The 14,995-nt window shown below is 40.3% G+C and overlaps 1 protein-coding gene across 4 annotated transcripts in view; it reads right to left on the bottom strand.

The window, feature by feature from the left end:
• Positions 1-1,645: 1,645 nt before the first annotated feature.
• Positions 1,646-14,995, bottom strand: part of RAB3C (RAB3C, member RAS oncogene family) — a 129,696-nt gene continuing 116,346 nt past the window's right edge. Inside the window, exons 5-7 of one of the 4 annotated variants that reach the window (XR_003989178.1) lie at positions 9,724-9,971; positions 3,448-3,592; positions 1,646-3,162 (exon numbers count right to left, since the gene is read on the bottom strand). Coding sequence is in view for 1 of the 4 variants with exons in the window: in XM_030470200.1 (XP_030326060.1) it covers positions 9,784-9,971 (188 nt within the window). In the remaining 3 variants the exon portion in view is untranslated. Of the gene's footprint in view, positions 9,972-14,995 lie in introns of all 4 variants that reach the window. The other 3 variants (XR_003989176.1, XR_003989177.1, XM_030470200.1) reach the window with 3 other exon arrangements.

Below are 14,995 nucleotides of genomic sequence, written 5' to 3' on the forward strand. Positions count from 1 at the left end.
TGTAAATCTTTTGACTTACAGTTTAATTCTTCAAGATCTTGCATGAGTGCAAACAGACACACAGATTGTATCAATACACTTCATAAGATTTTTGAAGGCATCTTTGTTTTTCATTTTACAGCTTGAGAACTGCACAGATCTACACAAACCCCAACTAACCCTCCTTGCAATTAACTGCCTCAGTTTTCCCAGTAACTTACAGAGTCCCTTCAGTCGGGTGTAAGCCCACAGTTTCTTTCTTGATTTTGGTGGATCACATTGCTGAGCCACCCACCTTCACTTCATTGGGATATTTTGCCTGTTTGCCCTTTCTTACTCAAAAGTTGGGAATCTTTTCTGTGCCACTTTACATCTCCCCATTCTAGCATCTTTTCTGTCTTTTTCTTTGCTATTTAGGAACTGTCTGTCTCCGTCTCCAGCCTTCTGACTGGAAATAAGATGAAAATGAGTTTTCTTGAGCAAGAAACACCTGTTGTTGAGACAGGTGTTATCCTAGATCACCATTCTCATCTACCCACCTGTGATTTTCTCTACTCTAGTCCTATATGTTAGAAGTCCAAACGTATTAAAAATAACAGCAATTCAAAAGTTCTCCTGTTCCAAGCTATCCGTCAGAAGTTATCTGTTTCTTCCCTGTTATCCTTCCCCTCTTATCCTTCATTCTTTTGTCTTCTGTATGCACAGCAAGTACATTAGGGCCAATCTCACAAAGCACTGGCATGAGGAAGGTGGACGGAAAAGACACTACATTTGCTGGAAGCTGGGAGGAATAAGGGTGTTTCATACTCAGAGGTGATTTGATGACAAGAGTCTGTGACAGAAAGAGAAGTTTTATGTTTGAGAGCAGTGAGCTGCACAGAAACCTGCCAAGAGATACCAGATCTTAAGCAATAAGCTAGTAAGCACTGGGTATTGGGTGAGAACTAGGCATTAATCAGGCAATGTTTACTCTGCAAATGAGATGTAAATACACTATAAGAACTGGGGACTTGATTGAAACACAATGGAACAATCAGAGGGAACACACGCTAAAGGAGTTAGCTGGGTGACTCCTGTGAGCAGGAGATGGGGACACAGGGGACAGTGTCACCTGGTCAACAGGTTGGTTGAAGATTAGGACTTGTGTACAGTGAAGATAAATCCAGGAGTCACAGCAGGTTTCAAACTAGCACAAAGGTGTGTATGTATATCTAGAAAAAAGCAGCATATGGACAGTGATACATTACAATTTGTGTGAAATACCACCCACCACAATTGAGATCGCTCATTCAGGCTAAGATCTCTTGGCCAACTAATAACAGCATCCAAAAGGCACAGACACTATATAACAGTTTATATAGTGAAACGTCAAAAGAAAAAACTTTTCCCTATTTTAAAGGGTCATTTTATAGGCTGAGTCAAGTGTGCTTTTGGTGGGGAAATGCTTTCTCCTGCATTTCTCCTAGGGCAAAGTCTCCAGTGAGTTCTGTGGGATTCAGACAGAACCACGACTCAACATTGTTACTGAGCGAGTATTAATGAAATTAATTATGGCAGATGTGGTATTGTTGTCCATTATTTTTTCTCCCAGTTTTAGTAAGTGAAAGGAAATAAACATGGATGAGGGGTGTTAAGACCATGTCAGCACAACTGAGATATTCATGAATATAGTCTCTTGAATATTTATTGTAATCACAAAAGGAAATAAAACTTCCAACAAAAAATTAAACAAACAAAATCCACTTGGTATACAGAAGTCACATACATACAAACAGAATATCCAATGGAATACACATGGTCTCTACTTCCACATAGAATTAAAACTCTGCACATGGATAAAACTTACATTTCACATTCAGACAAGAGCTCCCGTGGATGTATGTGGAAGATTCACAAAATTTGTCACCCAGCAGCATTTTAAACTAATGTATTTTTTAGAACCACAGTAACTATATTGCAGTAAGGGTTGGGGGAGGAGGGACAGATTGAGTCTCACCCCCTCACAAATGTATCCTAAGCAAGTACTTCAACTTTTCTTCAAGAACAATTCAGCAAGCAACCTAGTTTGAGGGAGCCAGAACAGCTACATATTTTCAAGGCAAGCATTTATCTTTGCGTATATAATCACACGTCTATAAGGAATAATAAAAATGCTAGGTAAAATTATCTGCCAGCCCTTGAACACTCAGGTCACTTAGCAATAAAAAGTTTAGGTTAGGCGTCATCAATCCTGCAGCAGTCTGCGTATCTGTATTTCAGTGGCACCTCATATTATGACTGTTACTTGTCTGTTGCTCAGCTACAAAGATACCAAGAATTTCCTTTTTTTTTTATTAAGCAATCCCAAATTTTTCTCCACATACACTTCGATTTCACTCTGGTCTGTCTAATTTTGCAGTTTTCATGGCAGAAGATACAAAACCAGGGAGAATTTTAAGGGCTGCTCAGGTCATTCCAAGTACCATCCTGTGCTACTTAATGCAATCTGGCTACTTTGCTTTCTTGGAGAAACTATATGATGACAGGAAAGGAAACCCACAATACTGGTTTCCAGTGGGCCTTAGAGTTTCATTCTTTTGCTGATGAAGCTAATTAAAAAAAAAAAAACGAAACCCTAAAACCTAAATCAACCTTGTACATTGTCACAAAAATGCATCAGATCAAACTGAAAATCTACTTATGTACCCTTTAATATGGTACTATTGAAAATAATTTGTTGTCAAAATTGCGAAGCAAAACCAGTTACTCCCCTTGGCCTTGACTCAGTGGCACGTCTCTACTTAGCAAAGTCCCAAGGCAGATAATACATTCCTTTGAAACCAGAGATGTAGCAAGGATTAACAGAACGAGCTTCTCTTCTGCAGGGTCAGTGGGCACAGCTGGGAACCCACAGCAGATCAGTGATTCAAGGTTTAAGGTGACACATGTACCCGAGGATTTTGCTGAACAGTGATGGCCTTGCTCATGTGCTTAGAGAGCTATTACAAATACGCAAGGGTAACAGGGAAGGAAGAAGAAATGATTTGGTGTCTCCTTTTAATTTTATGGCTAGATTCTAGGCTACAGAGCTTACACCTCAGCATTACTGCTAACAGTAGAGTTTTTCAACATTGAGGGCCATGTAACAGTTGTGTGAAGAGTCTGGATCAATATATTTCAGGATGTATCTTCCATCTTTAGGATCTAGAAAAGTTAAGAAACTTCATTGGCAGAAGTGACTGATTAAGGTCACCACCCACTGTGCTGGCCCTATTTGGCTGTGACCTTTAAGCTGTTCCCAAACATGTTAACTCAGGGCACCAACTGAAGTTTTTTGAGTCATCTGCAAGAGCACTGGGTATCCCTATTTAATATTTCAGGAAATTATTATGAGTTAACTGTGTCAGTTTAAAGAAAACATGCTACATGATATTATGCAATACAGGCAGACAGAAAATGTAAGTGATTCTTTAAGAATAAATAACTCACCATAACTGCTGACCTATAGGAAGTTCTAATGCTTCTAGAGAACATGCTTTAAAAACATAGGCAGAGAGTTAACAGGCATCTTCTGACTGAAAGCGCTATCCCCAGTAGTCTTGGTATAACATGGTAATTTTCAAACAGGACACAACTGTAAAAGTAAAATTGACATGCACTTGCAGTAAACATACAAATATCTTTTACCATTGTCTCATATATGAAAAATAGTTTAAATGACTTAAGGATATTTTTACACTAGACTTGTAAAGTGTTTACTATATAAATTTTACTACAAGACATGTACGTCTACTGGAAATCTTAAGCCACGCAGACATCATCAACAGCTCATCACACATACATGACACTTCTCCCTTTCACACAAGTTTATATACACTGAGTAAATAGTTAAATATTGCACTTATTGGCCCATAATTCCTCAGTTTTGAGGTATTAAAAAATAGAAAACATATCTATTTTTATAACATATTTTCATGCAACATTTAAGACGTGAATTCCACAAACACTAGTATATAGGTTACACATTCTGACAGTCCAACTGAGCCACAACACATCTGACATTACTGACAAAATATTAAACAGGAGTTACAGCACAAACATTTCATTTAACACTAGTTGCAGGTACATGTCAGAATTACTTGAGTAAATTTATCGCCAGAAGTGGTGAGCTATCTCTAGCTTCCCTTTCTGCATGTTATGCATGATCCTGGAGTTATTGAAAGATTAGGACTTTTGCTTCCCTCCTCCCCCCCCCAATCAAATATGAGGTACCTTATTCTACAAATAACAAGCCATCTACATCTGCTGGAACCATGGATAATAAATCTATGGTCTGCAAATGTTACCCAGCTGGTTTCTGGTGCTAATGAGAATTTATAGATAAATATAAATAAATAGATAAATTCCACTGTGGCATTTAGGGAAGTCTGCACTGAACAGGAGCAACTAACAGTGGGAACTGAATAAGCGCCAAAGATGCATACCTGTGTATATATGTATATTATCTGTGTGTAGTTGCAATTTCTGCTTCAATGAACATCCACTGACAAAGTAAAAAAAAAAAAAACAAAAAAGGAAAAAAAAGAAAAGGAAGGCCATATTGCAAAGGTGAACTACACTTACCCCTTAATAAAGAAAACTGATAGAAATAATTCAAATAATTGAAACAAATTGCCTTTTTAAATGAGACTTGACAAATGATGAACCTTGCAAAATCTGGAACTAGAGTGTAAGGATTAAATGGTGCAAATCAACACAACTCACTTCTTTGCTGGCATAAGTGAAGACATGTTGCTTTATACCACTTGAGGATTTATCTATGAGGATTTATATACTCATGGTCTCACATTGCCAAATCTGTTAAAGAACTATGCTCATGCACTGTGTGTCTGTCTATATGAAACAGGCCAAGGAAGAATCTGCCTGTCAGCAGAACAGTGATTTGGTTGATGCCCTTAAAAATGCAAGTATTAAAACTTGCCCCCCAGAAATACAGAAATGAGTAGTTGGGGAGGGGCGGAAATTGAGAGGGAGGCTTCTTTTGGAATGCATCTGCAGCATCATTCATCTGCTATTGGAGAAACAATGGCATCATCATCATATGTAGAATTAGTGCCACTTTTTCTTTTTTTTTTTTTCCTGAAAATGATGAACTCAAAGCATTCTCAAAGTTAGGATCAAATTCCAGCAGATTCTGTGCACCCTGAAATAGTACTTAGTTCCTAAAATAAAGAAGATGCAGGTGGTACAGTTGAACATATAGAGCTGAGCAGACTGGAAAGAAAATTTAATCCTTCAGACTGGTGCTCTGGAAAGGCCACAGAGATGTAGTTGCTCAGGTAGTTTCTCTAGGCATTACATTAAGTCTAAGCAAGAAGGAACAAATAGTTTCAGGTAATAGTCACATACACAGCTGTTCAGAGAGAAGGAGTGATTTTTTGACAGAAAGTCAGGCTAGCTCATATGTATTTCAAACACCAAACAAACAAAACAACAATAACAACAACAAAAGATACAGTATTAAGTTAGTTACACTAGGAGGACCAGAACACTTGTGAACATGAACCCTTACCAGAACCAAAACCATGCATCTGAAGGTTCAACCAGAATGGCTTGCTAGTTGTTTAGCATACTGATCAGCGCCAGGAGGCACCACAGGAACCAGTCACATCCCATGCATTTCTGTGCTCCCAAAGCATTTCCTGAGCCCTAGGCTGACCATGCAGCAAGCAAGACACTGTCAGAGCATAAGGCTGGTGCATTACCCATGCGCTGGATTAGCCTGCTCCTAAAAGTTTTAAGTCTAGATCATAGTTTGGAAAATGGGTTGCGTAGTATTAATTCAGCTGGTACTATGGAACTCTGAACCTCTGCCCAAAGGCATCTAATCAATCAGAAATTTAACATGGTTAGTGTGTCAGCCACTATATCTCACCATGAGGCCTAAATCTAAGAGGTTGTCTGTGCCTGGACCAATAGGGCTCCACGACATTCAGTGTTATTTCTGTGGTGAGAATGACAAGAAGTTAGTGTAGTGTGCAAGTACTTTTTCACCAAGAACTGTGACGAGATCAAAAGTAGTTTTGGATATCTTATCCCTGTTTTCAATTTAACGATACAGTCCTCTTCCATCACTAGAATACAGTGCTTTTTAGCCTGTTACTTTTTCTTGACGGAGCTGTGCTGCACCAGTGGATAGACAAAGGTTCTAGCCAAATCCTGCTTGTCTCCTACAAAAACTTATAATCAGTGGCTACTGGATATGTGTAAATAATGTGCCATTGATTGATTACATTTTCGTCCTTGATTAGGGATGGGATTTCCAAAAGTGTTCAGCCTAACTTCACTTGCATTGAAGAAAATTGCAGTTCTATCACATAAGCCAAGAGGAGCCAACCTAGACTGACACAGGCTGCTTTTGGACATCCTGTGAAGAGGCCAAGACATCATATAAATTGAATGAAAATCCCAATCCTGCTAGTTCCCTCAGCATTCAAACTAGATTTTAACATGTTTGGGGAAGGGATAGTAAGTTACTTTTCAAAAGCCTGTCTTTTCTGTTTCTCTGCGATAGCCTGCTGAGAGGGGTATATGATCTACATGTGACCAAAGTTTTTAGGAGAATCTCAATATTGCTGTGATACACATGGCTGCAAAAGCCAACCTGTAACAGAAATCAAAGCCTACTTTTCCAACAGTAGGTAACCCTGATAGTTCAGAAAAGTTTTACTTGAACTTCCAACATTTTCAATTTCAGAAGAAGAGATGACAGGATAAATTGGGTTCGATGGGACATCAGCAGGTCATCCTTCTAAACCCCCTGCTCAAAACAGTGTCAACTAAGAGGTATGAGCAGTCTGCCCAGGGCTTTAGCCAGTCTGGTCTTGAAAATCTCCAAGGATTTGATGTGAACACTTAACAAATTAATCTGACTAATTCTGAACTCTATGATATGTCTGAATGTCAATACAAAGATCCTAGGAGTTTTTAAATACTGACTGGTTCTGCTACTGTACTTCAGATGAGCCTTTTCCTTACGACACATGGCTGGCACTCTAATGAACAGCGTTACTCCAGCAACTGCTTCCCCTATCCTCCCCATCCCGTGCAGGAGACATGTTGAAGGTTAGTTGTTTCAGAAATGCAAACGAGAGATTCTCCCTCTTTGATTTTGTTGATCCTCTTCTGCCCAGACTCTTGATGCAAAATTAAAGCAGTTAATTCATCCTATTTAAGTAAAGTACTATTTATTACTCAAATTGTTTAAAAAGATACATGCTAATGTGTCTATTGCCATCACTGATTAGAGACTACATGGTCATAAAGAGGCATGGATGGCCTGAAATTCATTGCATGGTCACCAGGAAGTGTCTGGAATTCACTGCGATAGAGTATAAGCGAGGTGTGGCTGTAGCATGAGGCATTTTGGGGTCTTTTTTCCTTGTTATGATGTGCAATGGAGATGAACAGTTTGCAGCAAGCATCCCAGAGAAAAGCTGGAAGAATACTTGCATTCGTAGCCATGCTGCATGATCCAGGATATGTCCAAGTTCATGTAAGATGTGACTATGTTCTCCTCTCTCCTTGCCTTGCCTGAGATGGCTCAGACTAATAATACAACCTAAACATTTTCTAAAGGACTTGAGGGCTGAACCTGAGTGCTGTCTCAAGAATTCCCTGCTCCTTTCTCTTCAGCAGCAATAACTGCACACAGCAAGAAAAGCATGGAAAACTGCCTACCATCTCACACAAAGTTTCCTCAGCTTCTTATAACTTCTTTTTCCAAAGCAGGTGGTATGTAGTGAGTGAAGACATATCAATGGAAGTCTCTCAGCACACTTATCAACATGCTGCCTCAGATGGGGGAAAGAAAAGTAGCATCCCCGGAGACAGACAAGGTTACAGCTGGGATTGCACACGCCTCTTCTACCTGGCTGCCTATCAGCCCCAAAGAGGACAGTGCTTTCTCTTAATGGAAGTTAACAAATGAAGGCCAGTCTCCACGTCTACTCGGAAAACAAGTGCTTAAGTAAACTAGCTAACAGAAGAGGCATGGTTTAAAGCCACAGACTGAAGAAAGACCATGTATTCATTTAAGTTAGGCAGCCAATGTAGTGCCCTGATGGTATATCCATTTTCATGCGTCTATAAGCCTTGTTTGGAAATAATTTTTATTGTGTCAAAAGTGTATGTAAGTTATTTAATCAGTAAAAAAAAGTGGCCATTTTCTCCTAGTGTGTTTCAGGAGTTATATAAATTACCTTCAAAAAAAAGTAATGTGCGTACAGGGATTTCTTTGCAGTTTTGAGCAGTTTGCAGTACATTGTGTTACTTCCTTCTCTAATTTGTCTTCTGATTTTTCCCATTGCACACAGTTTAAGAAATGTCAGCCTTGTCCTAAATTCTGTCTAACAGAACAATAAAACAGTTAATGCTTCTTCAATTATGCTGTTTAGTTAAAAAATGTCACTATGACGCAAGTAAAGGAGTTGTACAAAGTACTCCAGGGCACAAATGTAAGAAACTGCCACCAGTTACTAGTGGAGTACTTTCAAAAACTGTGAAATATGAGTATTTTTAACATGTTATTAGAAAAGAATTTGTGTACATTATTCTGCTATCTTCACAGCCTTTTGCTGATCTTCTGAATGTATTCAGGCTAACACTAGAAATTTTGACAATTTTTTATTACTCCTAAAGTTTTTTAAAATCTTGTGAAACTCTGATTGTCTTGTCAAAATAGATATCCCCAAAGTAAAAGTGAGGTCAAACTCCAGTTCACTGACAGCAGCAGCACTTTTGCAATAGGTCTAAGTAGAATACAGGCAGTGTGTAGCCTGTGTTCTGATGGTCGTTGTCTCAGTGACTGAAGGAGAGATAAAATTCCTGAAAACTTCAGTATGCAGGTTTGACAGCAATGTGACAAGACAGTTTTGGCTACGAACAATCCAGCATAATGGATTTGGCTCTGTCACGGGGTAATATAAAACTGTGTGTTAATATCTCATACAAGTAGAAATGGAAAGAGCTAGTCAGCCCTCCAGTACTGGGTAGGTACTACAGAATCTCAGTAATGATGGAATGAGAAATTACGTTCAGTATCAGAAAGGTGTTAGATACACATGCAGCTCCCACGGAAATGTAAACATACTAGCTATATGAACAGGATGAAGTACCTAATATCTGAGGGTCTGCACTGAATATCCACATCCAGTTGGAAACTCACAGGAAAGTTTGGTGGCTTTGGGTCCAGGAACTAACTTCTTTCTAAGTTCTGCAATTTCCAATCAGCCAGGATGTGTAACATAATGAGTGTAGATTTGTAATACACTCCAGGAAGTGTTCCTTACACAAATGATCTGGACAGAATGAGAGATTTTCTCTCTAGAGTAATATTTCTAAATTGATTTTCAGTCAGGAGAAAATGTTAAGTGGCATTAGGAAGCTTATTGTAAGCCACGTTGGCCACTGCCCTAAGGATTCAATTATATAATTTGAAACTGATGAAGCAAGAGTCAATTCTAGGCAAATGTGGTCTGAGGACATGGCACCAGCTGAAGTAAGTGTAATGTAAAACAGTAAAAAGAAAGAAGAAACTAGTAGCCATCCTGCATGCAAAAGCCAGATGCTAAAAACTGGATCATCCTTTCAAACTAATAACCTTTCCATCATCTCCATACACATTCTCCACCAGCTGCTGATGTAAAATAAAAGACTTTGCTCCCAAATAAATTAATAAGACAGAATAAATAAAGGCATATAGACCATTCACAAATACTCTGTTGGCCACAGAACACACTGGAGCTGCCTTTGCTGACAGCTGCATTAACAGCCACAGTTGGGCTGCTGTGGAGGAGGGGTGTCTTTTAGCCGCGTGTTCTGCTTGCTGACAGCAATGGTGGGACCCATTTCCAGGCTTTCCGACATCTTGTCACAGATGATATCCACGAGTCGCTCAAATGTCTGCTTGACATTAATGTTGTCCTTGGCACTTGTTTCAAAAAATTCAAATCCTAAGAAAATAAAAAACATGTTTATGTTCAATGCATATTCCAGTGTCTCCAATAAATATACAAACTTCTCTCGGGCAAGGAAGAGCAGAGGTACACTCAGAAAGCAAACATGTGAGCGCATGCATAAGAGAGAGTGATACTGGAAGAGCAAGTAAAACTGTAGCACAATCAAGAGTAAGTACACTAGTGGTATTTGCTTTATACCAAGCCAGACAGGAACAGGACAAAAACATTCTCTTTGACAAACCCTGCTTTAAAACAGTTTAATTTAAAAATTGTCACCAGTTTAAGAGCATTATTATTTTAGAAATGCCCTATGTACCCACTCATTGAGAAGGAATAATCTTCTGTTCCATCTCTATTATGTTCCTCTGAGCATTATTCAGCTGCAGACAGACACTTCCATTGTGTCATTAACCTGGTGCCAAAACAAACAACTATATTTGGAAATAGCCAGATAAAGAAACAAGCAAGAAAAGGAAAGATTGCTGCAATTTGTTATCTACTTAAGTTAGAGGTAAATCCGTGGGACCAAAGGAACTCCCAATGCCACAAACCAAGCTAAAAAAAAAAAAATTAAAAAAAAAAAAAATTCTCAAATGCATATAAGGAAGAAAACTTTCTTAATTTATGTGGAAGGACTTTTTATCTATTCATTCCCAATGACTACTCCAAAGGCAAAAATCAGAGTTATGCTTAACTCAGAAGGGACACTGGAAGCCTTTATCGAGCAAAGCCAGCTCTTCTAAGCTCTCTTCTCTCTTCTCCATGCCTATTTGTCCCATGTCTCATCTCCTGTGTCTGCCTCCTTCATCTGGGCAAGGTTTGCAACTTGCTGGTCAGCCTGCAATACAGCAGGCTTCTGCCAGTGCTGGCTCTTCTCATGTTCTTGCTTCCCTTGCAAAACATTTGCAGGAAAACTGTGTGTAATAAAAGACCATCTAAAGAAATCATGCTGGGAAGAGGTTTGAATCTACATGGCATTTTTAGTTAAGCTTGGCTTACACGTCTCCTTTGTTCCAAACTAGAAGGAAAATGGGGAAAGCAAGTGTAGCTTCACTTGCTCTGCTGCATGCAGGAGAAGACTGTTCAGAAGGCTTGGGGACAGCCTGGGGAAAGGAGGATCCTCAACATTTTCAGTGCTTTGCATTGAAACAGGCTGCAGCTGTAGCACAGCAACACAGTCAGATCATTCCACAAGTGCTAGTGTCTACTGCACAGGAAGCAGGAGGAAGGCAGTTCTCCAAGGAGGAGCAAGCAGGACCAGAGGCCAGAAGGGTTGAGAGACAGTGAGAGGATGCCTGAGAAATGGCACACGAAAGCACTGGAGAAAATGACACGAAAAAGAATGAATCTTAAGGACATTTATGAGGGGACAAGTTTTTACAGTTAAGAAGACAGAATAAAAGCACGTGAGATGATCATGAAATGGCAGATATGACAGGTAGGTAAGAGATCTGGACAGAGAAAAGCAGAAAGTGAAGGGAAAAGAGTGACAAAGAAGGGAGGAGACCCATGTCAGGAAATACCGTTAACATGGACAGGATCAAGAAAACAGACCCACTACCAGAGTTAGGGTGTTCTGCATAAAAACACTGTGAAAAACTTTGAGGCATTCATTCTCCAAGTAAAATAGAGGTGTGCAGAGTGCTCAAGCACAAACATATTTATTCCAATAAAATAAAAGACACTACAGCTGCAGTGAAATCTATGGAATTTCAGTTACAATTTTGATATAAGAAGGAAATTGCAGTCACAGTAGTGGTGTAGCTGGGTATCAGGCTATGCCTGTATACAAATCACATCAATTTAGTCATTAATTGCCTGGGTGATGCAGGGCTTCCCTGGCTGGACCCTGCGTAAAGTGAGACAATGAACTCACCTGTGAGAAAGTGACAGAACTCCCAGCTGCCCTCACAACAAAGTATTTGCTTTATTCTTTACAGGCACTATACAGGTAGGAATTTCGGGCAGCCCTGGAGACTCCTCCTAGTAAGCCTCTGCTGTGCATAGGCCATATGATAGGAACTATTTATATGCTTAAATGTGCTGATAAACATTCTAAGTAGAGAATGGGGCATGCTGGTGGGCTTCCCCCATGCGGTTCCTGCTGTAGAATGGATTCAGCTGCACATAGGTAGGACACTTGTAGTTGGTCTGTGGTGTAGAAACTTCCTGCAGATGCAGAAACGCTCACACAGAACAGTCTTCTGAAGCCAGTTAAGACAGTTAAGAGATGCTTCGTGTACAGTTTAAAGTAATCACTGCCAAATGACCATGGTATGTAGTGGGCAAGTAAGACCAGCTAGATTTCCAGAATTCAGCAGAACAAGAGTTCACAGAGTCTCATTTGGTGCACCTGAAGACACCATTGCAAAGACGCTTGCAACAGAAGCTCCTGTTGCCATCCAGCCAGCCACTGAATGTTCTATGCAGGGGGTTCAACTCTTCACATGACAGTTACCTTCTGCAAAAGATCCCAGTAAATTAGAGTGGTGTTTATTTTTCATTTGTTTGTTTAACAGAAACTCTGTCGAACAGTTTCAAAGAGATATGGAACATTTTCCCCAGCAGAGTGTGCATGTAATAAATACCTGACTTCTGGTTGTTCTCCATTTTGTTATGTAATATTTTGCAGAACTTGACCTCTCCTCTCCTCCTGACTCATCTTGCAATTATTTTACTAAGAGTGCTTAGACACCCTAAGCTTTTAAAATGCATGTGTATGAGGGCCCCAAATCTCTGCCTTTTAATACTTCAGGTTTTTTGCCACTGCTCATTAGTGACAGAGAAAAGATTTTCTGTAACAGTGTAAGCCTGAAGTGAGGCAATTCTCTGTGATCCTCAGGGCGGCAGAGCTCAAAGAACACCATGTTCCCACACCCGTGATGATCTGTACTGTTGATGTAGATGAGACCTAGCAGAACTGAGTACTGCAAAGAAATGACAAAGCCCAAGAGGCAAGTGAGTAGGTAAGGCAGAAGAGAGCCTGGTTTCAGCTGGGATGGAGTTAATTTTCTTCCTAGCAGCTGGTGCAGTGCTGTGTTTTGGGTTTAGTGTGAAAATAACAATGGTAACACATTGATCTTTTTCGTTATTGCTAAGTAGTGCTTACCCTGATCAAGGACTTTTCAGCTCTGCCAATGAGGGACACAAGAAGTGGGAGAGAGGAGAGACAGGACACCTGACCCAAACTAGCCAAAAGGGTATACCATACCATAGAACATCATGCTCAGTATATAAACTGCGGGGAGTTGGCCAGAAGGGACTGATTGCTTCTTGGGAATGATCTGGGCATTGGTCGGTGGTGAGCAATTGTAATGTGCATTACTTCTTTATTCCTTCCCCTCTCTATTTACTATCATTACAGTCATTCTTACTTACTTTTATTTCAATTATTAAGCTGTTCTTATCTCAACCCATGGGGGTTTACATTTTTTCTGATTCTCCTCCCCATCCCACTGGGGATTGGGCATGGAGTGAGTGAGCACCTGTGTGGCACCTAGTTCCCAGCTGGGCTTAAACCATGACAAGCCAAAACTGAGAAAATTCAAAATATCAAAGTGCTTCCTGAACATATGAACAGTGTGGATGGAACATGCCTCAGGATGTTCTAATTTAAATGCCTTGTTTGTGTTTAATTCAGTTTTCCCTTTGCTGTCCTTACAGTATGTCTCTTTCCCTTATTTATCTTCTTCCCATAGTATTGTCTCAAAGAAAGCTTGCAAGCTCTCAGCAGCCCCCACAGAGCACTACAGCAGCATGGGCAGCCAACGCATCAATAGGGTGCTGTTGTTCACCTGATGAGCTATAATGTACACAGAGCAGTAGCCACCCTGAAACACATAAACAGCATGAATTACTCACTTTGTTCCCTCCCTGCCTCACGTTTGTCCTGACTTCGCAGAGGCTCCTTCATCAGTGCTCATTAACTCTTGTTTATGGTTCTTTCAAAAAATAAAGAAAAAAAATAAGGACACCCATATGCAGAGCAAAGAACATTCTGCACCCTTTCATCTTTCTGAGAAAATGTGACATCAAGAGGGCACACTAGATAGCAAATTTTAAGCACAATTCCACAGACAAGACAGACAAGCTATGTTAATGTTTCACCAGCTGATTAGGAAGACCTTCTGGTTTCAGCGTGGTTGTCTAAAACCAAGACAATTTTATTTACCACCCCTGATGTTATGTTATATTTAACAGATGTCCTTAAGGGTGTGTTCCTGCAATAACTATCCTTTCTTGAAGACACGCTTGAACTGTCATCCTTAGCGCTGCTCTTGCCAGTTCCCTGTTCAATCCAGTATTTTGAGTAGTAGGAGACTGCAACATCAGAGCAAGAAGAGGCTGAAGGAAGCTGCTCCCTTTTTCACACTGTACAAAAGACAAAATCTAGGAAGCCATGGGAATGCATTATTTAACGATGTCATAGAATATTGTCCTGGGTTCAGCTATAGCAGTCATTTTTCTCCTTCTTAGTAGCTGGTGCAGTGCTGTGTTTTTTAACTTTCAGCCTGGGAACAACGCTGATAACACTGATGTTTTTAGTTGTTGCTAAGTAATGTTTATTCCAACCAAGGACTTTCTCAGTCTCATGCTTTGCCAGGGAGGAGGGGAAGCCGGGAGGAAGCAGAGACAGGACACCTGACCCAAACTAGCCAAAGGGGTATTCCATACCACAGCACGTCATGCCCAGTATATAAACTGGGGGGAGTTACCCGGAAGGCCCAGATCCCTGCTCGGGTCGGGCTGGGTATCGGTCGGCGGGTGGTGAGCAATTGTATCCTCTCCCCTTGTTATTTCACTAATCATTATTATCATTGGTGGTAGCAGTAGTGGTTTGTATTATACCTTAGTTGTGGGACTGCTCTTATCTCAACCCGTGAGAGTTACATTCTTCCGATTCTCCTCCCCATCCCTCCGGGAGCAGGGGGAGGAAGGGGGGGAGTGAGTGAGCGGCTGTGTGGTTCTGAGTTACCGGCTGGGCTCAAACCACGACAAATATAAAGGAGAGGAGCTAA

This window comes from Strigops habroptila, chromosome Z, assembly GCF_004027225.2.
Source record: "Strigops habroptila isolate Jane chromosome Z, bStrHab1.2.pri, whole genome shotgun sequence".
Classification (NCBI taxonomy): Eukaryota; Metazoa; Chordata; class Aves; order Psittaciformes; family Psittacidae; genus Strigops; species Strigops habroptila.